The sequence below is a fragment of the Otolemur garnettii genome, unplaced genomic scaffold (genome assembly GCF_000181295.1).
Source record: "Otolemur garnettii isolate 467f Iridium unplaced genomic scaffold, OtoGar3 scaffold00035, whole genome shotgun sequence".
NCBI lineage: Eukaryota > Metazoa > Chordata > Mammalia > Primates > Galagidae > Otolemur > Otolemur garnettii.
Genome location: NW_003852430.1, coordinates 4,234,833 through 4,259,982, shown reverse-complemented (window position 1 = coordinate 4,259,982; position 25,150 = coordinate 4,234,833). Strand labels below are relative to the sequence as shown.

The window sequence follows — 25,150 nt, the reverse complement described above, 5'->3', positions numbered from 1 at the left end:
ATTTGATTTCTCCATCAATTTTAAAGCTTAGCTTAGCAGGATATAAAATTCTGGACTGGAAATTGTTCTGTTTAAGTATATGAGAAGTAGATAACCTTTGTATTCTGGCTTGGAAAGTTTCATTAGAGAAGTCTGCAGTCACCCTGATGGATTTGCCCCTGTAGGCCAATAGGCACTTATTCCTGGCAGCTTGCAGAATCTTTTCTTTTGTCTTGACTTTGGACAGGTTCATCACAATGTGTCTTGGATAAGCCCTGTTAGGGTTGAGGTAACCTGGGGTCCAATATCCCTCTGAAAGGAGTGTGTTAGAATCTTTGGTGATATTTGTGAAATTTTTATTTATAATATTCTCTAGTATGGCTTCCATTCCTCTGGGGCATTCTTCTTCCCCTTCTGGGATACCTATAACTCGTATGTTTGAATGCTTCATAAAGTCCCATAATTCTGTCAGTGAGCATTCTGTTTTCTCTCTCTTCCTTTCTGCCTCTTTAACTATCTGAGTTATGTCAAGAGCTTTGGCCTCTACCTCTGAGATTCTGTCTTCTTCATGGTCTAATCTGTTCTTGATACTTTCTACTGCATCTTTAAGTTCCCTAATTGACTGCTTCAGTTCCTTCAGCTCTGCCATATCCTTTCTATATTCTTCATATTGTTCATCTCTTTTTGATTCCATTTTTTGGATTTCATTTTGGTTATTTTCCACTTATTCAGCAATTTCCTTCATTGATTTCATCATCTATATTTTAAATTACCCTTCTTCCATTTCTAAGTTTTCTTTATAGGTGGAATCCTCTGCAGTAGTAACTTCATGGTTCTTTGGAAGGGTTGCTCTGGACTGGTGTTTCATGTTAGGATTTTTTTGCTGGTTCTTCCTCTATTTCCTTGCCCTAATTTTCCTTTTACTTCCTCTTGTTTTTTAAGTTACTTTGCCTCTGATGTAAGGCTTTGATGAGTCCTTTTGGTACAGGGCTAAAAGGATGAGAATGTTGAAGAACAAGAAGGGAAGATAAAAATAAAAAGTGAAAGGAGAGGGAGTAAGTAAAAGGGAATATTGAAAAAAAGAAGAAAAGCACAGAAAGAGGGAGATAGGAGTGATAAAGGTGTACAATAGAGTACTTTGACCCATACCTTAAAAACCCTCAATGTCTGGGAGTCCTGGGTTGGGTGGTTCCCTTCAGGTCAGCTCTTTGTCAGCCTTAGTGGACATGGTATCCCACCTCCAATAAATGGAGACGAAAAACAAAAATACTGTAAGTCAAACCAAAACAAACAAATAGAAAACCTTACGGGATAAAATTGGGGAAAAGCCAAATAACAGGGGCAGAAACACTAGTAAAAATGAAGTTCCTATTATTAAAGAAGGCAAAAATGGAAAATTATATTTACACAGAAAAATGAAGAAGAAAAAAAGAAAATCTAGGGGCAAATTTGAAATGAAAAAAGAAACAAAAACAAAGTACTATATACATCTTGCTGAATATTCTCTGTGCAACAGGTGATCTTCTGGAGTGTGAGATGCTAATCACAATGCTGATTCAGCTGTATGAGATGGAGACTGGAGGACTCTGCTGACTTCCTTGCCCTTAAACCCCACAGGGTTGAGATTCTGAATCTCTCCTCAGACTGCTTAAAAGATACTTTAAATGGTTAAACTTGGCTAAGCAAAGCATATGTTGCTGGGAGCTCTCTTGAAGTGGCTGCCCGCATATCAAGTGGGCAAGGCTGCAAGGCAGCTCTCCTACTGCTGAACACTGAAAGTTCTGCTCTTCTCTTCTGTCTCAGTTCCGGCCTTTGGTGCTGTACACAGTCACTAGATTGCTGGCCAAAGGTCTCCCAGCCCAGGCCTCTCTCTGGGACCCTGAGGGCGGAATCTGCAGGGCAGCTCTCCCACAATGGCTGTGTGAGGCCCACAGCTGAACAATGATAGCTCCCTTCAGGCCCAGTGGCTCAGTCCAGGGCCTTGGACAATGCTTAACGTCACCCAGACTCTTGCCCAAGTTCTCCCAAGGTAATTCAACCAAGTGCCCAAGGCCAAAAAACAAAACAACTGTCCCTGTCTTCAATATCACTGCTGTTAAAATTACAGCCAGCAGCCACTATGGCCTCAGTCCTAACACAACCACCTGCCACTTCTCCACTGCTTTTGTCCTCCTCCTGGAGTCCAGAAGTCTCTTACTATGTTCCTGCATCCCCAAAGAGATGTTTCTGGGCAGAGCCCACAAGCCAGAAGTTCCTGGAGTCTTCTCTGCCCTATCTCACTGTGCCCGGTTGCAAAGAAGCTGTTATTCGGCCTCCATCTTGCCCCCATTCTTTTCAGCATTTTAAAGACTCCAAAGGCATATATGCAAAATTCTTTTCCTGTTATAATATAAAAATCATTCTTACTAATAAGTATATCCTCCATCTTACCTCCCTCCTTTTCAGTATTTTAAAGACTCCAAAGGCATATAGGCAAAACTCTTTTCCTGTTATAATATAAAAATCATTCTTACTAATAAGTATATAGGTCAGGACTGGTGGTGTGCACCTGTAATCCTAGCACTCTGGGAGGCTGAGGCAGGTGGATCACTTGAGGTTAGGAGTTCAAGACTAGCCTAAGCAACAGCAAGACTCAGTCTTTACTAAAAAATAGAAAAACTAGCTAGGTTTTGTGGGTGCCTATCATCCCAGCTACTTGGGAGGCTGAAGCAAGAGGATGGGTTGAGCCCAAGAGTTTGAAGTTGCTGTGAGCTTTGATGCCAGGGCACTCTCCCCAGGATGACAGAGTCAGACTCTGTCTCAAACAATTAAAAAATAAAACAGAACAAAAAATCAAATAAGTATATAGAAACCTGTCAAAAAATTGTATATGACTAGACATGTTTAAAACTCTGGCTATGATTATGGTCAGATCTGCTCAGTGTATTTGTATTGAATATAAATGTATGTACATATTACATATTATTTTCCACCTTTGACTAGCTATACTTATAGTCACATTAAACATGACTATAACAACTTCATGATGACTTCATTAGCTATAAAGGGAATTATTACACTGATCTATATCATATTCAAGATGAATGGTGAAATTATAGCTAGAAAAGAATAAAGCAATTTTTGCTAATTATAAATTTCCATCAATGTAAATTTACTTTCACATATTTGGTTTTGAAAACATTGCAGTGTTGACAAATATATTATGTCCATTAAGACAGAGTAATCACATCCAGGATTATCCTTGCCTTAAGAAAACACTTTTAAAGTGTTATGGGTTGAACTGTGCTTCACTCTCCACAAACTAACATGTTGAAGTTTTAGCCTCCAATAACTTGGAATGGGACTTTATTTGGAGAAAGGGTCTTTGCAGAGGTAAATGAATTGAAATGAGGTCAGTAGAATGTATCCTAATTCCATATGATGGGTATCCTTCCAAATAAAGGAGACATTTAGCAGGGCAAAGCAATATGGCCAAATAGAAATCTCTAGCGATTGTCCCTCCACATCAACAAAAAATTCAATAATGATGTATGCAAGCAAGCACCTTCAGAAGAAGCTAAAATCAGGTGAGTGTTCACAATACCTGGTTTTAACATTATATCAAGGAAAGAGGGCAGAAGAGGGCAGAAAAGACACTCTTATATTTCCCCTGCTACCTCCACCATCCCCTTGCAGTGCTGCACCAGCACCTGGGGTGGAGAGAGAATCTGTGTGCACAGGGGAAGGAGAGTAAAGTGAAGGTGGGACTTTACATGGAAACTCAGGGCTTCTCTGGCACAGAGGAACACAGCACAGGGTAGAATTCTACCAGAGCCCACAGAGGGAGCTTTTTCAGACTTGCCCTGCCAGAAGGAAATCCTCAGTCCCTAAATTTGAGTCCTGACTATACCCACTACTGGCTGACAAAAAGAAGTCTGGGGCCTAGACTGAATTTGTAAGCAAGTCAGGTCACAAATGCTGTAGTCTTTGGGCAATTCCTGCAGCTGTGCTGGCTCGGAGCCAGTGGATTTGGGATGCATGTGACCCAGTGAGACACCAGCCACAACTGCCAAAGTCAATGCCTGTGTCACTCCTCCCCCAACTCCAGGCAGCACAGCCCTGTGAGGGTCCTCTTCAACTTGGGGAAAGGAAAGGGAAGAATTCAGAGTACTCTGTTTTGCAACTTGGGTACTTGCTCAGCCGCTGTAAAATAAAGTACCAAGCAGTCTCCTGGATCCCCTGAGACTAGGCCTAGGTTTCTGGACAGCATTTCTGGACCTATCCTGGGCCAGAAGAAAACATGCTTCTCTGAATGGAAGGACTCCGACTTGGCAGGATACACCACTTGCTGACTAAAGAGACTTTGGGTATTGAATAAACATTGGAGGTAGCCAGAAAGCAGTCACTAAAGATTTTGGGCGAGACTGAGCTGGCTTCAGGTGTGACCTGGTGTTGGTGGCCACAAGGGAGTGCCTAAGTCACTCCCTTAACACCTTCAGCCCAGCACAGAGAGTGAGGGAGGAGAACTAGAGACTTTGCTTGGTAATCCAGGGAATTCTCCAGTGTCTTACCCAAGTTCAACAAGTCAGTACCACTGTGAGTCTTTAAGAGTCAAAGTATACTTGTCCTGGGGCACCCCAGTGCTGATGCATTTGCAGTGACCAAAGACTTAAATCACAACACTCAATTCCTTTTGGGTATCTGGAAAACCTCAAGAATAGGTTGAAACAAGATAAGACTGAGAAAATTAAAATAAATACCTAACTACATGAATTTATTTATAACACCTTTAAATCTTTTATAATGGTTTCATTGCCAGATGAATTAGCTCTTCACACCAGATGTTAAATCTGATGAAATGCTTTCAGAATGTCAAAACAATCATCATACAAATAACTGGAATTCCAGTAAATCTAAATAAATTAGAGTTTAACCCAAAAAGAGTAAATGCATAACTTTCCAATGCTCGGACATTGATGAGCATTGAAAAGCAACAAGAACACCCAAGGGAATGAGCTCACCCAATGACCAATCCTGGAGCAATGGAGATATGTGACCTCTCACACAAAGAATTCAAAATAGCTATCCTGAAGAAGCTTAGTTAAATTCAAGACAATATAGGCAAGGAATTCAGAAACGAACCAGAGAAATTTAACAGATATTGAAATACCCAGACACATAAAGCAAATGTTATCAGAGCTAAAGAGGGAGAGAATCTCCAGTACAGTAAGCATTGGAGAACTCAACACTCCACTTTTAGCATTGGACAGATCATCCAGACAGAAAATCAACAGGGAAACATTGGACTTACACTGCACCTAAAGACCAAGTGGGCCTAATAGATATTTACAGGACATTTCATCCAACAGCTGCAGAATTCATGTTCTTCTTCTAACTCATGGATCACTCACAAGGTTAGGCCAGATGTTAGCTCACAAGAAAAGTCTCAAAATATTCAGAAAAAAATTGAAACCATACCAAGTCTTTACTCTGACCACAATGAAATAAAACTAGAAATCAATATCAAGAGGAACACAGGAAAGGATGCAAACATGTGGAAATAAAACTACATACTCTTGAATGAACAAAGATGTCAATGACATGATTAAGAAAGAAAGTAAAAATGTTCTCAAAACAAATGAAAACAAAAACACAATGAATAAAAATCTATGGTGTACAGCAAAAGCAGTTAGAAGAAGAAAGTTTATAACAATTAAGTGCTGGCTCAGCACCTGTAGCACAGTGGTTATGGCACCAGCCACAGATACTGAGGCTGGTGGGTTCAAACCCAGCTGGGCCAGCTAAACAATAATGGCAACTACAACAAAAAATAGCAGGCATTGCGGTGGGTGCCTGTAGTCCCAGCCACTTGGGAGGCTGAGGCAAGAGAATCGCTTAAGCCCAAGAGTTTGAGGTTGCTGTGAGCTGTGATGCCATAGGACTCTACTAGGGGGCAGCATAGTGAGACTTTGTTTCAAAAAAAAAATCCTTACATCAAAAAAGAAAATTTCAAATAAACAACCCAATGAGGCCCCTCAAAGAACTAGAAAAATAAGAGCAAACCAAACCCAAAATTAATAGAAGAAAAGACATAATAATGATCAGAGCAGAAATAAATGAAATCTTAAAAAATATACAAAAGATCAACCACAAAAAGTTGGTTTTATAAAAGATAAAAATTGATGCACCCTGAGCCAGACTAAGAAAAAAAGAGAGAAGACTCAAGTAAGTAAAATCAGAGATGAAAAAGGAAATATCATAACCAATAGTGCAGAAACCCAGAGGATCATTGGACTTCATGAGCAACTCTGTGTCAATAAAATTTTGGAAAACAAAAATGATATTAATAAATTTTTAGATACATGTAATCTACCTTGATTCATTCAAGAAGAAATAAAAAGCCCAAATAAGAGTGGTGCCTGTGGCTCAGAGGAGTAGGGCACAGGCCCCATATGCCAGAGGTGGTGGGTTTAAACCCAGCCCCAGCCAAAAACTGCAAAAAAAAAAAAAAAAAAAAAAAAAAAACCCAAATAAATCAATAATGAGATGGAAGCAGTAATCAAAAGTCTATCATCAAGGGAAAGTTCAGGACCTGACTGGCAGAATTCACCATTGAATTCTACCAAACATTTTAATAAAAACTACTACCAATCCTTGTTTAACTATTCTAAAAAAATCAAGGATTAAGGAATACTTTTGAACTCATTCCAAATGGCATGTGTCACTCTAAGAACAACACCAGACAAAGACACAATAAAAAAGAAAACTATACATCAATCTCTCTGATGAACATAAGAGCAAAAATCCTCAACAACAAAAAACTACCAAACCAGATTCAACAATACATTAAGATGATTATTCAACATGATGACTTGGGATTCATCCCAGGAATGCAAGGATGGTTCAGCATACTCAAATTAACCACTATAGTACATCATGTCAGCAGAATGACAGACAAAAATCATATGATTGTTTCAATGAGTGCTGAAAATCATTCAATAAATTGGACTTTTTTTTAGACAGAAACTCTAAAAAACCCTGCTTACAAAGGAACTGCCCTCAACTCTAAAAGCCGGATATGATGGACTCACAGTGAGTATGATCCTGAAAGGAGGAAATCTGAAAGCCTCTCCTCTTAAGATCCAGAACAAGATGAGTATGCCCACTTTCACCACTATTATCCAACAGTGTACTGAGAGTTCCAGCTAGAACAGTCAAATAAGAAAAAGAAACATAGGGCATCTAAATTGCAGAGGAATTGGTCAAATTATCTAACATGATATGATCTTATATCTGGGGAGTTCAAATAACTACATATACACATATGCACACACACACAAACTATTAGGACTGACAAACAAATTTAGTAAAATTGCAGGATACAAAATCATTATACAATAATAAGTAGAATTTCTATATTCAACATTAAACAATTTGAAAAAGAACCAAGAAAACTATCATATTTACAATAGATACAAATAAAATAAAATACCTAGGAATAAACTTAACTGAAGAAATGAATAGTCTCTATAATGAAAACTATAAAACTTGATGAAAGCAATGTGACAGGACACACAAAAAATGGACAGATATTCCATGCTCATGCTTTGTAAGAATCAATATTATTAAAATGTCCAGACCCATCTACAGATTCAATGCAATCCCCATCAAAATACCAAAGGCATTCTTCATAGTAATATAAAAAATAATTCTAAAATGTACATGTAACCACACAAGACCCAGAATAATCAAAGCCATCCTGAGCAAAAAGAATAAACTGGAGGACTCAGATTACTTGACTTCAAATCATACTACATAGTAATGAAAATAGCATGGTACTGGTATAAAAATAGATACATAAAAAACTGAACAGAAAGCCCAGAAATAAACTTATCTTTGACAAGTTGCCAAGAACATACAGTGGGCCCAGTAAGGACAGTCTTTTTAGTAAGAGGTGCTAGGAAACCTGGATATCTATATGCAAAAAAAGAAACTAGACTCTTATCTCTCACCATTTGCAAAAATCAAGTTAAAGTGGATTAAAGACTTAAACCTAAGACCAGAACCCCTGGAATTACTAAAAGCAAACATTGGGGAATGCTTCAGGACATCATTCTGGACAAGGACTTCTTGAATAATACTTCCTGAAGCACATGCAACCAGTGAAAATTAGACACATGGGACCACATCAAGCTAAAAAGCTTCTTCACAGCAAAATAAATAATCAACAAAGCAAAGAGACAACACATAGAATGGGAGAAAATATTTGCAGGCCACCTGTCTGACAGAGGATTAATAACTAGAAGATGTAAGAAGCTCCAACAATCCGATAGGAAAAAAGTCAAATAATCAGATTAAAAAATGGGCAAATGATGTGAATAGACATTTATCAAAAGAAGTCATATAAATGATCAACAGGTACATGAAAAATGCTCAATGTCCTTAGTCATCAAGGACTTGCCAATCAAAACTATGAGGAGCTATCATGTCACCCTGGTTAAAGTGGCTTTCATTAAAAAGACAATAACAAACACTGGTGAGGATGTGGAGAAAGGGGAGCCCTGCACACTGTTGGTGTGGATGTAAATTAGTGTAACCATTCTGGAGAGCAGTGTGGAGTTTTTTCAAAAACTAAACATAGAACTATGGAATTACCCAACCCTCCTGCTTCTGAGTACATAGCTGAATGAGGGGAATTCAGTGTGTCAAAGTGATACCCGCACTCCCATGTTTATTGCAGCCCTGTTCACAGTAGCCTAGGTTTGGAATCAACCTAAGTGTTCATTAATGGATAAATAAATTGTTGTACATATATCCAATGAAACATTATAGAGCTGCAGAAAGAATAAAATCCTGCCCTTTGCGACAACATGGGTGGAACCGGAAAACATTATGTTAAGTGAAATGAACCAAACACAGAGAGACAAATCTTGCTTTTATAAGCAAAATACCCTTAAATAGATTCAGTCTTTGAAGTCACAAAAATGCGTAATGGTGTTATTTCTACTTTACCTGAAGAAGGTCCCATATTTTACAATTAACCTCTGAACCTCAATTTTATCAATATGAAAGCTGTTCGAAGTCAAAGATATGTAAACAACTCTACGCCCACAAGAGAGAAAGACACAATTAAATACAAGGTGGGGAAAAGGGAGAGGAAGAAGAGAGAGGAGAGGAGGGATGAGGATTGGTTAGCTCTCACCTAATGGGCATGATGTAAAGGTATACAGTTCCTGTTGACCAGCTCAACTACAACTTGAACTTTACCAAACAAACGTAAACAATATAACTTAATCGTTTATACCTTCATATTAATTTGAAAAGATAACTAAGTCAGAGACAGGTAACACGTAGCTCAGAGACTTCATGTAGTAAGGGAAAAATAAATAACATAACTCATTATAGTTGAAAAATATTCACGTATTTGTAAATTTTATGCTAAATTTAAGGCTCATAAAATATTTTCATAAAAATTAATAACAGTAGCACTGTGAGTATTACTCTTGAACTAAAAGTTCATATTTACACCCTTCACTGTACCCAGGGGACTCGTAGAAGATGTAAATCAAATCATGCTAGATGGTGTCACTCAATTTATGGAATTTATCCCTTAATCCAATTGTGAACTCTGCGACCTTCTCTGGGCTTTGATATCCATACAATCATTATATCATAAAAAATGGAAAATGTTAGAAAATGATCCCTAAAACAGATGCTTGAATCACATCCTGCCTGTGCTCTATGCTTTGAGAATCCACACTCATCCAAACCAGAGCAGCTCCTTTCATTTCTGTCTCCATTTAGCCTAATCTTTTCTTTTGGGTGCTGCTTACAGATGGAGATTTTGTTGATGGCCAGGACCCAATTAAGAACACTAAGTCAGTTTGTAAGGAGAAGCAGGGAAATGGAAATACTTTCAGCAAGATGTTACTAATGTGCACCAGGTTGGGAGCAGGAGCTGAGCAATAAAGGGCTCTGCATCTTATTAGTCATCACTTTGGTCACTGTTCCCCTCCTTCTTTAATTAACTCCTGTTATTTTAAAGAGTGCTTTTGGAATGTTTTCACTTAAGTGTAGGAAATGATGATCTCCATTCAAACCTTTGACTTTTTTGTTTGTTCCTTTTCTCCTTAGAGATGCAGATCTGTTCCTGTTAGACACAAGGAAGGCACAAGCTTTAGACGTTGGTTGGCTTGTCTTTGATATCACTGTGACCAGCAATCACTGGGTGATTAATCCACAGAACAATCTAGGCTTACAGCTGTGTGCAGAGACAGGGGATGGTAAGTGCTGAATTTCATATATTTTTGTGGGGCTTATTTTGATACATTGAGCGTTATTGCATTTTGTGTGATTTACCCAAAATATGTTTTATACTTGTGGTTTACAGGGTAGCACATTCCACAGGATTGTGTGATACCATATTAAGTACCAAACCGATTTAGAACGTATTAACATAATTATTGTCATGCTCTGGAGTGGAGAGTCCAGAAATATGTGCTGCTACTGCACTCAGAGAACTGTTAGTCTAGTGTTGAAGACCCGTATGTGAATAAGTAGCACTATTATATAGAATAATATAAAAATGGAGCTATATACAAAGTGCTATGGAGCTACGTCTTGACTGTGGTGGTAGTTACACAGCTCTATAAATTGTAAACATGTAGAGAACTACACCAAAGAGTGAATATTACTATATGTAAATTATATAACAAAATTCAAGAAAGGCTAGGGAAACAAAGGCTCAACCAATAATACATGGGGGGTAAGAAGGATGGAGATGGAACAACAGTCACCAAAAAGAACTGCAGAAAATAATACCAAGTTAGGCCTTAACATATCAGAGTATTTGATCAAAGACAACTCTTCCAGAATCACCCATGGGATTGGTCTGTGGGAAATTTTAATTTTATTTATTTTTATTTTTTTTCAGACAAAGTCTCACTATGTCATCCTTGGTAGAGTGCTGTAGCATCATAGCTCATAGCAATCTCCAACTCCTGGGCTTAAGCAGTTCTCTTGCATCAGCTTCCCAAGTAGCTGGGACAACAGGCACCTGCCACAATGCCTGACTATTTTTTGGTTGCAGTTGCCATTGCTGTTTAGCTAGTCCAGGCTGGATTTGAACCCCCCAGGCTTGGTGTATGTGGCTGGCGCCATAACTACTGTGCTACCAGTGCTGAACTGGAAACTTTTATTTTTAAGAAGCTCCGGATATAATTCTTATGCTCACAAGTATTCCCACTGAGCACCCATGTACCATGCACTTGGCTAGATTCTGGATATACAATGGTGAGCAAATGCAGATGACTTTACGATACTTGCAGTTGAGTGAGGCCCAAAGTAGTAATCACACAGTGATATTGGTGAATATGTGTCCTTATATAACCAGAAGTGTCCAATTGATTGTGAATATTGAATAGTGAGTGGATTTGAGATATGATCTGAAAGACAAAAAAGATGAGATTAGGGGAAATGAGTTGTGGGCAGGAATCTCCTACAAATGAAGTTTGCAAAGACCATGGAGAGAAGGACATTGGCACATTTGGTCAGAAGGCCAAAGAAGCCAAGGCCAGTTTATTATGAGCTTTATTGACCTTTGATCACTCAAAATCCAAACATTTGAAATTCAACATGGACCTTCAGGTTATTCAAAATTAAATTTATCTTACTAGGATAAAATGTAATTTAATAATGTGTTAGCTTGATTAGTAACTTTTAAATATTTAGAAATATACCATGTAGAAATGTGTTCTTAGTTCAGCCCCATACAATTGTCATGGCCAAATCTTTTTAAAAAGATAATTAGTAGGAGAATGTGCCTTATTGAACTTCCACTGCTTTTAGTTTTTTTGTAGAACCAGGCAGGAGAAACATTAAACTAGAGTCTATCTCATTCGTTAATTCTTGGTGTATTATACAAAAATCTTACTTAATAACCCACAGTGTATCTAAAACCAGAATATGTCTTGGACCTCTTTGATGGGGATTCATAGCTTTAAGTGCTAAGACTTCGTGGTGACCTTACTTTATCTATAGCTGTATGTCGGAAAAAAAGAAGAAAGTTCTAACTGAAAGTGTTATAGAAAAAGTTTCACCTCCTTCCTTTGCCCTCAAATCTAGACTTTTCTACAGATTTTAATTATAATGCTGAATTTTTATAAACAAATATTTGGGATTATAGGTTATTTTCCAATTATGGCTTTGAGATTATCATTAAGGATCCTCAGAGTTCAAGCAATATAAATGTAATCTTCTAAGCATTCCTACTATGTTAAACTACTGTACATTTATGGTCAGAAATTTGCCTGGGACATCGGCACTGTGGGGTAATCCAAGTATGCGGCCCAAACAAGAAAAACCAAATTAGTGCTATGTGCTTCTCTCGGTCTTCCCCTTGGGGATATCCTTGAAATGTCTAACTAAACAAATCAAAAAATCTATGAAATACGATCAGCCTGTTTCCTTTTAATTTCCATCTCGCCCCCTGCCCTACATGAATTTTCTGAAGTTTCTGTCTTTTGTTCTTTTCATTCTTTGCTTGCATTGGTTATCTCCTTCCCTTACTATTTACACAATTTAACATCTATCTTGATTTCAATTTATCTTTTTATCTTTGAGAACTACTTTACATTTTGACTTGCTCTTTCTCTCTGATTTAGTTCTCTTTTTCATGGTTGATTTTACTTTACTATTCTATCATAAATATTATAAAATGTTTTCTATTCTTTATCTTTTTCTTTGAGCCTGAAATGAATTAATGTTGTACTCTTTTCAAAGGTTTCCAAAGTATTTGAAGGTCAGGTTTGAAGTGTGTGACCTATTGTTCCTTTTATGTCTCTTATATTGTCTAACATGAAGAATATAAAAATGGTTAAATGCCCTGGGTGGTGCCTGTGGCTCAGTGAGTAGGGCACCAACCCATATACCGAGGGTGGTGAGTTCAAACCCAGCCCCGGCCAAACTACCACAAAAAAATAGCCAGGCGTTGTGGCAGGTGCCTGTAGTCCCAACTACTCAGGAGGCTGAGGCAAGAGAATTGCCTAAGCCCAGGAGTTGGAGGTTGCTGTGAGCTGTGACATCACACCACTCTACTGAAGGCGATAAAGTGAGACTCTGTCTCTAAAAAACAAAAAACAAAAAACCCCCAAACAGTTAAATGTGCTAAGAAAGCCAGCCTTTTGCATTTAGGCAATACTTAAAACAGATTTTAACCAGAGGTAGCAGGTAGAGAGGACATATGGCCTTGGGAAAGTAAATGATCTTCCTGGTACCTTGGTCTTATTAAGTGCAAACTCATTGAGAATATACATGTAACAGATTTCTATAAATAGAAATTTAAATAGAATTTTAAATTGCACACTCTTTCACATTGTACATGAACTTTGCAGCCACCCTGTATGAATAATTAGATGCTTCAGTTTATTACAGCCTCGCTCATTACCGCTGCTGCTATTTTCAAAGTGACATTGCTTCAGAGCCCAACTGACTGTATTTCACAACAAAGGATTTGGAATATGTCTACTTCTCAGCAGAATGAATTGAAGATCATGAAAGAGTGATTTCATGATTCAGTGAAGTCTGCTTTCCAATTCATTTGTTGACACTTATGCACTTATTCATTTGTCCAGCATAAAATGATCATGTATCTCTGCATGCAAAGTGGCAGGTTAAAGAGCTTTTATCCTGGGGGACAGATAGATCTGTAGCTAACTTTAGGAAGGTAGAAAGAATAAAGCGCTCTAATGCTAAAAATTGTGACACAGCCAAAATGCCACGAAAGCAGAAGAGACAACGGTTAAAGACCACTGGGACTGAGTTAAAAAAAAAAACGCGATGGAGGTGGCTTTTAAGCTGGGCCAGCTGAGTGGAAGTGTAAGGACAAGAGGTGAAGAGCTGCGGAGTTGTGGGAGAGTAGGGAGTGATGGAAAGAACAGAATTTACTCTTAGATGAGGAAGTGAAGGGTATAAACGCATAGCATGGCAAAATGGCACGGTTCTGGGAAGTTCGTCCAGCCTTGACTATAACAACTTTCGTGTACAACAGGTGGTTGCAGATGCCATCAGGAAAGTTATCTGGGGACAACCACGAAAGGAACGGGAAATCTCAATTTCGTATACTATGCTCTTCTTCACGTAGCTTGATCATGAGTCACGGAAGAACTAGACTTGTTGCTTTAACCCATCACAGGAACACTATCTTGATGACGAATTGGAAAGAGTATCAGTTCATGAGTCAGGGGTTGTGTACCTTTTATTCATCATTGTGCCCTTAATGCTTGGCAGGATGCAGCCTGTGGGTATGAGAAATGTCTTGGACAGTCGCTGAATGAGTTTGTGATTAAAAAGGCTCTTTAAGGCCACCTGCCACAGTGAACATGTTCCTCATAAAAACACATTCCAAACTGTGAGTTTGGGGTTATTAACAAGTAAACCAGTTTGATGTAACATAGGAGTGGAATTTTGTAGAGAAAACCACAGGAGTTAAATAGTCTCAGTCATGAGAAGAGTAAAATCCATGATGGGGATGATTACATTTTGTTTATCCTGCCCCTGAAAAGGAAAAAATAGCAAAGAGGCCTAAAAATATTTCAGAAATCAAAAGATGCTGAAATCTAAAGTAGTATTTTGATTCCTCAGAGACCTTGTGGAAAATATGTCCGTTTGGGAAATAACTCTTTGTAGAAATTTGACCAATAAACTGCAGTGGATTTGTTAAAAGAGTTGAAGGATGTGTTATTATTATTTTTTGTGTGTGCTGAATAGGTAATTCTCAAAGCTCCATGCGTTCTGTTTCAGCAAAATAAAGCCAATTTAAGCACAAACAAATTAAAAAAAAAATACATGTTGCTTCTGAATGGCAAAATCTAGAGATTCCAGAGAAGATATTGTATCCAAATGGGTAAAAGAGGTCTCAAAGTTTTCAAGTACTCTCTCATCTCAGTTAATAAACCTCTATGAAAAAATAAGAACTATGTTTGTTTTTAATAGCAAATGAGTAGGGTTAGATCTGTCTAAATTTATTGTTGGATTTTTCAGTTCTCTAAATTATCGAACTCCATTCATTATCTGACTTATGAAATCTTTATTAACATTTATAATGAAACGGCATTAATGATTTTTTCCTATGGACATATGCACAGAGTTTATTGCACAGATAGCAATGTAGTCAAGTTTTTGGAACTTGGATTTTTCCCCCCATGCACTATAATTTTCCATTGTTTGATGCTTTATAGAGTTTAAGCCTTCCAAGCAAATTAATTCTCTTTTTCAAGAGGGTTTATAGAATATAGAATAATTCAAGTGGGTTTATAGAATAATTTAGAGATGGAAAAACAAAGATAGTATTTTGAGGTTCATTAGAAAGTCTTTTAAAAAATCGTAAGTTTTCAGACATTTTAGGCTTGGCAACACTCAGAACGAATTTGGCCAATGACTCTTTTTCCTTTCTGTTCAAACTCACTCCTACATCAAGGAAAATTCAATCCGTATGTTTCCGATTCATTTGTATTCAAGTCATCAAAATGTTGTTTTGTCGGAGTATTGTTTAATGTCCAAGAAACATGAAGTTCTTTTTTAAAAATAAGACTCTGAAAGCCTTTTTAGAAAACAAAACAAAAGAACTAGTAAAGCCACAATGTCATTTTCCACCATATCAGGTAAAACTTTAGGTTGAAAGGCTGATGTTTCAAAGTTTTGCTCAATTTCATACCCAAATCAAGATTTTAGAGGTATTAAGCTGCCAAATTGAATTTCACTGTAATTGGTGCTTAAGTGTAAAAAAAAAAAAAAAGATAGTTATTGCTTATAGATAGCTTACAATTCAAAATTCTGGATATTTAATTTAAATGAGGAGTACAAACAGAATAGATAGCTCCATTTTGGAAATATAAATTCTAAGAAAAAAATCATTAGGGAAACTATATTAATATGTTGGCTTTGGGCTGGGCAAAGTGATTCATGCCTATAATTCTAGCAGTCTGGGAAGCTGAGGCAGGTGGATTGCTTGATCTCAGGAGTTCAAAACCAGCCTGAGCAAGAGACTCAGTCTCTGCTTAAAATAGAAAACCTAACTGGGCATGGTGGCACACTCCTGTAGTGCAGCTACTCTGGCAGGTGAGGCAAGAGAATTGCTTGAGCCCCAAAGTTTGAGGTTGCTGTGGGCTGTGATGATGCCCCAAAATTCTGTCTACTTGGGGCAACCAAGTGAGATTCTGTCCCCCTAAAATATATATATATGTGTTGACTTTGATAAAATATTTACTATTTAATATTTAGCCATAGCATCAATGAGATGAGTGTGGGAGTCTGAGGTTGCATAAGGTGATACATGTGGTATCTAGCACATGACAAGGCAGGGATAAAGGTCCATATGTTGTACTGGACTAGAGATTGTACTAGAGATTTTCACTGCATTAGTTGTGGGTGGCACTCCTTTAAGTTAGGACCAGTGACTCCTCACTTTTATTGTGGAGGTTTAATAGATAATTTTAAGGAAAATTTTCAGGTAAATATATAACTAGTAGTTCATAGGGGAGAGGTAAGGTTGACTTAATTTTGACATTTTGGGTTGGAAGCAGAGTTTGTGTGTGGTTATGTTAATAGGCTCCTGTTTAATTATTATTGTTGATAAAACAATTCTTGGTAAGAAACTTTTAAATATGTTTCAATAGAAGGTATGAAGCCCATAGAAAAGAACACTCAGAGATTTGTGTCATGACAAATTGCTGTTTGCTTGTATTTTTTTGGGCATTCCACACAATACTAAATTATTCAATCATTGTATGTACTATTAGAAAAACAGTAGTTAGTTTGGGGATTACTAATTGCAACAGTGAAAATAAGGAAAACAACCTTTTTGCCACTCAATAGGGTTACAAATAGGATGAATTTATTAAAGGCCAGTCTATATTACCATTAAAAAAATTCTCAAACCTAAAGATCCCTCAGTACAAATTGCAAGTGTTCGACTTAGTAAATCTATCAGTGAACTTAAACAACTGAATGACTTCTTACAAAGATAATAAAATGACAGGCAGGATTGTAATGGCTACAGAAAACATTGTTAAAAAACATATTGATAAGTCTTTGTCAAGGAGTAGGGTCCAGTGGTTCCTAATACATCTTGTCTTGATATTTATAGCCAATCACATAATTTCCCCACTATATAAATGGTATTTCCAATGAAAGACTCAGAAAGTTGAAGGCAACTCATCAATTGATAGGAATAAAGGAAGAACTATTTGAAACTCAAGGAAAAAACCCTCCTTGCTCTGAACACTGGTAATTCCAGGTTCTGCTCTCCACAGAGGGGTCTTGCCCAAGAGCGTGCATGTGTGTGTGTGTGTATGTGTGTGTGTGTGTGACTGTGTGTGTGTCCTTTGCATAGCTGGATGTGGCTGCCGTGCTCGGGCATCAGCAGGACATGGTGTGAATAGTTCAATGCTTCCGAACTGGAACTCTACATTTTGTATCTTACTTTTAAAGCTCCTATAAGTAAAATAACTATTGACTTTATTAAACTTATACATTTAATAATTAAAAAAAAAAAGAAAAAAACATTGTGGTGATTCTCTTCTTAGATTTAGATCATAACCCACGCTAGCCACCAGCTATTTTTCAACTTTCTTCTGCTTCTGGGTTCACAAGAATTTTCTCTGTTCCTTTTTTAGAAAAAATATGTATAGATTTTCTTAAAAGTACCATCAGTTTAGCCCCCTTTTATTTTTGTCAAGATTATTGTGCAAACCTCAGAAAGTGTTTAGTTATCAAGATAATTAGGTTGAAAGTGGATAATTTTAAATTTTGTTACCCGGGATTTTGCTCATTATCCAGGATTTGGCTGTGTTCTCCCCTCTTCAGCCTGTGCTTACATTTCATTCATTCTGGATTATTGACAATAGTTACAGCCTCAGTCCTTTTCTAAAACCTCAAGTTGCTTTTCATTTCTCTTGCTCTTATTATGCACAGTAATTTAACATATTCATGAAATTTTTTCTTCCAAATGGCAATATCCTATGATAGCTCCTAAACTTGTTAAAAGGAGATTTTTTCCAAATTTCTACATCTTTGGAATTAGTTTATTTTTATTTAATATATATAAGCTAGTATCTGAAGTCCTCATGTGATTATATAGTAAACGCAGACATACTGGGTGGCCATAAAGTTCGTGCGCAATTTACTGTGTTAAACTATTTTAAATTGCACATGACATTTTTGTCCAGCCTCCACATAAGCTATATTATTTAACCTTTATAAGATGTACGTGTTTTTATGGAGAAATAAAGAGCTCTTAATGTAATATCTACTTAAATTTAATAAGACCTGGAGTGAGACATTTGTAAATAAAAGTATCTGGCTAAGCAAATTTGCTATATTATCCTTAGGATCCTATGACAATCATTTTTACCTCAGGGAAAAATCCCAAATTAAGCCTCTATGTTGTCAGATGACTATTTATCTGTGTCAAGGGTCAGATGATCTATGTGGCTGGTTAATCTAAATATCAGCTGACAGTGCTAATCAGTAGCAGAAGAAATTCAGAGATCAAAGGTGATATTTTTCTTTTTCTCCTGCTGTTTTGACTACAGTTTCTCATTATTATTTATCTAACTTCAAAAAGTTGAATTATGTCCCCTTATCAGAGGATCTTTTAAACAGTTTAAGATTCGATAATGTTCCCTTCCCTTATCTGAACTCTATCTTTTAAAGCAATTAAGCCATTTTTGTTCATAAAACCATATGGCTCCCTTTATGCTGAATTTATGATGATGACAATTGGTTTCAAATAAAAGAGTAAGAAAAGTCTTTATATCCAAGAAACTAAAAGAATTAAATAACTCACCAGATGCTCTGAAAAGAAGAAGGAACATATACTTCCTTGATTTGTTCTAGATAAATATTATTATATATAAGTGGATTTTTATGTATTGTTTAATGTTAAGGATAATTAGAGCTGACTTGTGGAGCAATATTTAAGAATAAATTCGAAGGGTAGTTCAAGAACAGTTATCTTCAAGTCCTTGAAGAAATACAATAAATGAACAAAACTGAATTTTTTCTCCACAGTCCAGAAGTTAACTCAAAGTGAAAAAAAGCAATAGACTCTGAAAAATGGAAGTTAAAGGGTATGAAATTGTTTGCTCTGTGAAGAAATTTACATATGTATCATGTTTAACATGTCACTAGATGGTTATTCATCATTATCAGATACAGCAAGGTTGCAAGTGACCCTCAAGACTATCTGGGAAATTATCTGATGCAATATTATAACCCCTACAAAGAATGTCAACTAAATGGTAAATTTTTGATATTCTTTGTAGGGGTTATAATATTGCATGAGATAATTTCCCAGATAATTTTGAGGGTCACTTGCAAAGAATGTCAACTAAATGGTAAATTTTTGATATTCTTTGTGGGGGTTATAATATTGCATGAGATAATTTCCCAGATAATTTTGAGGGTCACTTGCGACCTTGCTGTATCTGATTATGATGAATAAGCATCTACTTACAAGTTAAACATGATACATATGTAAATACTATAGGCAGAGAGGGTACGGTGAATGGAAATGTATTACCTTCAAGGAGCTTGATTTAAATGGTTGCATTCCAATCACAGCTTCAAAGATATTGTGTAAAGTCAGAGATGAAGTAACTGGGAATGGCAAGCAAGAAAAATTAGACATGTTTTGGTGGGTGAATGTGTGGGTGTAGACAGGCATACGTACATTCTCAGAGAATCAGGCGAGGAATCAAATATAAATTTATAGTGAAAAATCTATAATTACTAAGCTTTCTAGAGGGCTATTCTTATAGCATTTGGCAGAATTATATTTCCTTTTACTTTAAGTCCCATAATACATTTTTTTAGGATCCTAACAAAACATCAAATTCTATCTATGTTTTTCCAGACCATTTTTAGAGTCGCCTCTGCTTCGATCATATTTCTATAGAACTTCAACAACATTAAAATGTAAATTATCTATGACCATGTATTAGTTTCTGGAAGTTATTTTTTTATACGAATCAAGCCTTGGGGAGATATTAACAAGATAGTTAAAGGAAACAATTGCACTGGTCATCTTAATGTGAATGTTGAGAAAAGTATTCATTGCAAAAAAATTCCTGTACATGTATGGTAAAAATGACTAGATTCCTACAGAAAATAAGTATGACATAGATTTCCCTTAAGGTTTGAAATCACTATTTGTTAATTTTACAAAACCATGTAAGCTATGACTCAGGGGGTTTCTAACTGTTGTAAGGTCTTAAAGCTCATCAGAGAACATAAATTTTTCCTCTATGCTGTAGATTTTTGCCATTTTCCCACTGCATAAAAATGAGTAAAATCGCCAATATGTGTTTTGTGGAAGGAGTTATGAGACATAAATATTGGGGCAATGTCAAGGTTCTACTTTGTTCAACCAAAGCGCTCATTCATTCTCTTACCAGCACCGTCTAGTTTTCTTAAACCATACGTCACGTATTTTCAAACTCCCTCTGTTCATCAAAACTTATTCTCTGTCTACACAAGTATTTGCTTTTTTATACTCTGATTCTGGCGAGATACCTTTGGTGAGTATCAATTGGTCTTTTCTGCTAAAATTTCCTGGTTTTGAACTCTACATGGTTAATCACAGTTTTATGTTTTAAGTACATTTTTAGTTCACTTTAATAAGAATTTAAACCACGTATTTGCTGTGATATTAACTGAAATCATATTAATAACATTCGTGGAAACTAGTATTTACTGAGAGCTTACTAAAAACAAAGCATTTTGTTAAGCCCTTGAAACGGAATGTCTTTTCTTCCCTATTAATGTCCCCTTTTGTACATGAGGAGATCTAGAAAGCTTAAGAATCTTGCCCAGAATTCTGAAAGTGATTTGTTTTCAGAGCGAGCCTCTTATATACTAGATCTTGCAAAGAATATTAATCTTATACAGATTACAAGCTGAAAAATAAATGTATTTTTATAATTTCCAAGTAAAACAATGTTATTAAAAACGATTATGATAGGACAAAGTTGAATTGTGTGTTGGATCTGGTAGGAATTATCTTTGTATTTTCACATTTTCTGCCTGCAGTTTAATTGTGATGCAGCCTATGGAAAGTGACAGACGCTATTTTCACCCTAATTTAGACTTTCTAACAGTAACTCCGTCACTGTTTTGTCACCCTCACACAATTATAGTTAATTTGATACGTTCATAAATGCAAAAAAGTAACTTTTCTTCTGTCAATGACTTACTTCAACATGTACCTAAATTTAGTCCAATTTAATTTTTTTATTTTGAATTTAACAACGAACCTCCCCCTTCCTTCATGCCCCATGTTGCCTATTAATAGTGTATTTTGACAGCCTCCCCTGTCCTTATTTTCTCTATCTTATTTTCCCCCAATCCATACTTCTCACCATGGAATTTTCATATCTGCAACCACCCTGGGAATTTATTTTTTTATAGAGCAGCTTTTGGTTCACAGGAAAATTAAAAGGAAGTTACATGAATTTCCCACACATCCCTGCCCGATACCCACATAGCCTGTTCCACTCTTGACATCCTTTACCAGAGGGGGACACTTGTCGCAATTGATGAGCCTGCATCGACACCTCGTCAAAGTTCACAGTTTATGTTCGGTTTCATTCTTGGCGTTGTTTATTCTGTGGGTTTGAACAATTGTGTGGTAACAGGAACGTGGCTTTTTAGTATTGTGCAGAGTATTTTCTCTGGCCTAGAATTCTTCTGGGCAGCACCCACTTATCTGTCCTTGCCCACCTCCTTGACCACCACTGATCTTTACACCGACCTTACAGGTTGTCTTTCCCACAATGTCATATAGTTGGAATCATCCAGTGTGTAGCTTTTCAGATTGGCTTATTTTTTCATTTAGGAATATGCATTTAAGTTTCTTCTGTGTCTTTTCATACTTTTTTTTTACCTTGATAATTTTTTTTTATTATTAAAGGATTACTGTGTACATTAATGCAATCATGGGGTACAGTGTGGTGTTTTCACATACAATTTGAAATATTTTCATCAAACTGGTTAACATAGCCTTCATGTCATTTTCTTAGTTATTGTGTTAGATGTTTGTATTCTACTTTTAGAAGATTCCTTGTACCCTTGTAAGATGAACTGTAGAGGTGACCCCTCCAATCCTCCTCCCTCCACCCATCCACCCCGCTCCCCAGTCTTTTCGTACCTTGGTAGCTCATTTCTGTTCAGCGCTAGATACCATTCCATTGCCTGCATGTAACATAATTTATTTATCCATTCATCAACTAAAGGATATCTTGATTGCTTCCAAGTTTTGGCAATGATGATAAAACTCCTCTAAATATCTATGTGCATGTTTTCGTGTGGGCATATGCACGCTTTTAACTCCTTTCTGTAAATACTGAAGAACATGATTGCTGGATTTTATAATAAGAGAACGTTCTGTTCTGTAAGGAACAGAAGTCTTCCAAAGTGTCTGTACCATTTTGCATCCCACCAGCAGTGGAGGAGAGTTCCCGGTGCTCACGGCCTCCCCAGCAGTTCCTATGTCAGTGCTCTGGATCGTGGCCACACTATTGGTGTGTAGTAGCTTCTGGTTGTTTTAATGTCTATTTCCCTGGTGGCTTATGATGTGTCTTTTCATATGTGCATTTTCCGTCTGTATATGTTCTCTGGTGAGGTGTCTATTAAGGTCTTGGCTCATTTTTTCAGCAGGGTCTTATTGTTTTTAAAGAGATTTTGGTGTATTTGGATAACAGTCCTGGATCATATGTCTCTTGCCCAGGTCTGAATTGCCTTTTCATTCTCTTGTCAGTGTCTTTCCCAGGGCAAACATTTTACTTTTAATAAAGTCCAACTTACCAATTCTTTCTTTTGTAGATCAAGGCTTTGGCAACCCTCCCACCACTTTTTCTTAAAGTGTTAACTGGTAATCAAGTTTATAGTCTAAACCTGAGGCAAGTTGAGCATGCAGTTTTCAAAATTTATTAATTTACCATTTTTCACAAAAGTCAGCATAAATAAATAAAATAAAATAATAAATGAAATCAAATCTATTTTTTTTTCTTTCTTCTCACAATCCCATCTTCCAGTATCAAGGCTGATAATGAGTTGGTATTGTCCCAGCTCTAAAAGGGTCTTAAACTTCCTAAATAATGTTTTGGGGAGCCACACATTGGGCCAATGACCTTAGTTTTTCTGAGCAATTAAAAATAAAAATCTCTGTCAGTGAATCATGTTTTTATTTGTTGGTGTTCTTGACTTTATTTTTATCCCTATAAATAGAGCTACTTTTCTAAAAACCTTGTATCTTGAACAAAATGAGTTGACTGTAATTTACAAATCCCTTATTTCTGTTGAAATGAAGAATCGTGATTTTGATTTTTAGAAAATACCTATGCATATCTTGGATCCATATTTTGATGAGTGCTCCATAGTGTACTGCACTTATAGCCCGTTTTAGTCTTATGTAACAAGTTATAGGGCGGCCATAATTCTTCCTTACAAACAGATGTTGATTATATTATATATTCAGTAATAAATCAAAAGACTCAATTTTTGCTGGTTTTTTTTTTCACATCCATTCTATAAACAACATTTTAAAACCAGGTTTTAAAAGTCATTTCTTAAAATTTATAGTACGTTTTTACTTGAATGAGAGCCACATGGTAAATATAACTTGCTTATCCACAGTTTAGCATCACAACTCAAAAACACTTGAAAAAGCATTTAAAAATCAATGATTTAAAGTTAACGGTAACAAACAGGAGTTAGTCGGGGTGCACTATCTGGTGAAAGATCGATTTTACCTTTTATTTTTTTTTTAGATTTTTCTTAATGCAAAGAGATATGGAAGCGTTTGGCTCCATCTGTATTTCTGTTTTTGATTTTCCTTAATTCAGAACAGTAACTATGGATCACCAACCTTGCCAAACAAATGACATGGTCTGAAAAATAGTCTAGTTTTTGTTGTTTATTAATCTGGCGATCTGACGGGTACTTTCATGGTAACATCCATTTAGAGTCATGAGAAATATAAAGTGCTTTTTATTATTATCAGACACTGGAGTTAACTCCATTTTTTTCTATTCTTTTTACTTAAGTTTAACTTATTGCTCATACATGTTTCTCAAAAATGCACTGCAAAAATAACAGTAGTGCTGGTGTTTGTAAATCCTGAAATGGAAGCCCCAGTGGGAAGAGAAGAGAAGTTTTGCTCAGTGTAAGGTGTGAGTAGCCACCGTGGTCCTGCACTGCTGAGAATTCAACTTCGGCATCCCTGGTGTGGGCTTGCAAGCAAGAGAGGAAAATCAAAAAAGAAACAGACAAAACCCCCAAAGTATCTGCCAACCAAAGCCAACAGTATGTATTGCAAGTAATGATCAAAATTTATAAAAGAGGACACTTCTACATTGCTGGTGGGAATGCAAACTAATATGTTCCTTTTGGAAAGAGGTCTAGAGAACACTTAGAGAACTAAAAATAGACCTGCCATTTGATCCTACAATTCCTCTACTAGGTATATATTCAGAAGACCAAAAATCATACAATAACAAAGATGTTTGTACCAGAAAGTTTATTGCAGCCCAATTCATAATTGCTAAGTCATAGAAGAAGCCCAAGTTCCCATCAACCCATGAATGGATCAATAAATTGTGGGATATTGCACCATGGAATATTATGCAGCCCTAAAGAAAGATGGATATTACATGTTTACATGGATGGAGCTGGAACATATTCTTCTTAGCAAAGTATCTCAAGAATGGAAGAAATATCCGATGTACTTAGCCCTACCATGAAATTAATTTATAGGTTCATATAAAAGCTATAACCCAATTATAGCCCAAGAATATGAGGAAAGGGGAAAGGGAGGTGAGGGGAGGGAGGAGGTTAGGTGGAGGGAGGGTAATTGGTGGGGCCACACCTACGGTGTATCTTACAAGGGTACATGTGAAACTTACTAAATGTAGAATATAAATGTCTTAACACAATAACTAAGAAAATGCCATGAAGGCTATGTTAATAAGTTTAATGAAAATATTTCAAACCAATACATTGTACCCCATGACTGCATTAATGTACACAGCTATGATTTAATAAAAATAAATTATAATAGAGGAAAAATGATTGGGTAGGTAAATTCTATACCCCCCTCCTTTAAAAATGTATACTTTCTCTGTAGAGTGACAAGTTT

At 36.5% G+C, this 25,150-nt stretch overlaps 1 protein-coding gene across 2 annotated transcripts in view; it reads left to right on the top strand.

The window, feature by feature from the left end:
• BMP5 (bone morphogenetic protein 5) overlaps positions 1–25,150 on the top strand; it is a 129,503-nt gene that overhangs the window by 72,583 nt on the left and 31,770 nt on the right. For both annotated transcript variants that reach the window (XM_003789659.3, XM_003789658.3), the window contains exon 3: positions 10,093–10,241. In XM_003789659.3, coding sequence (XP_003789707.1) covers positions 10,093–10,241 — 149 coding nt within the window. The remainder of the gene's footprint in view (positions 1–10,092; positions 10,242–25,150) is intronic.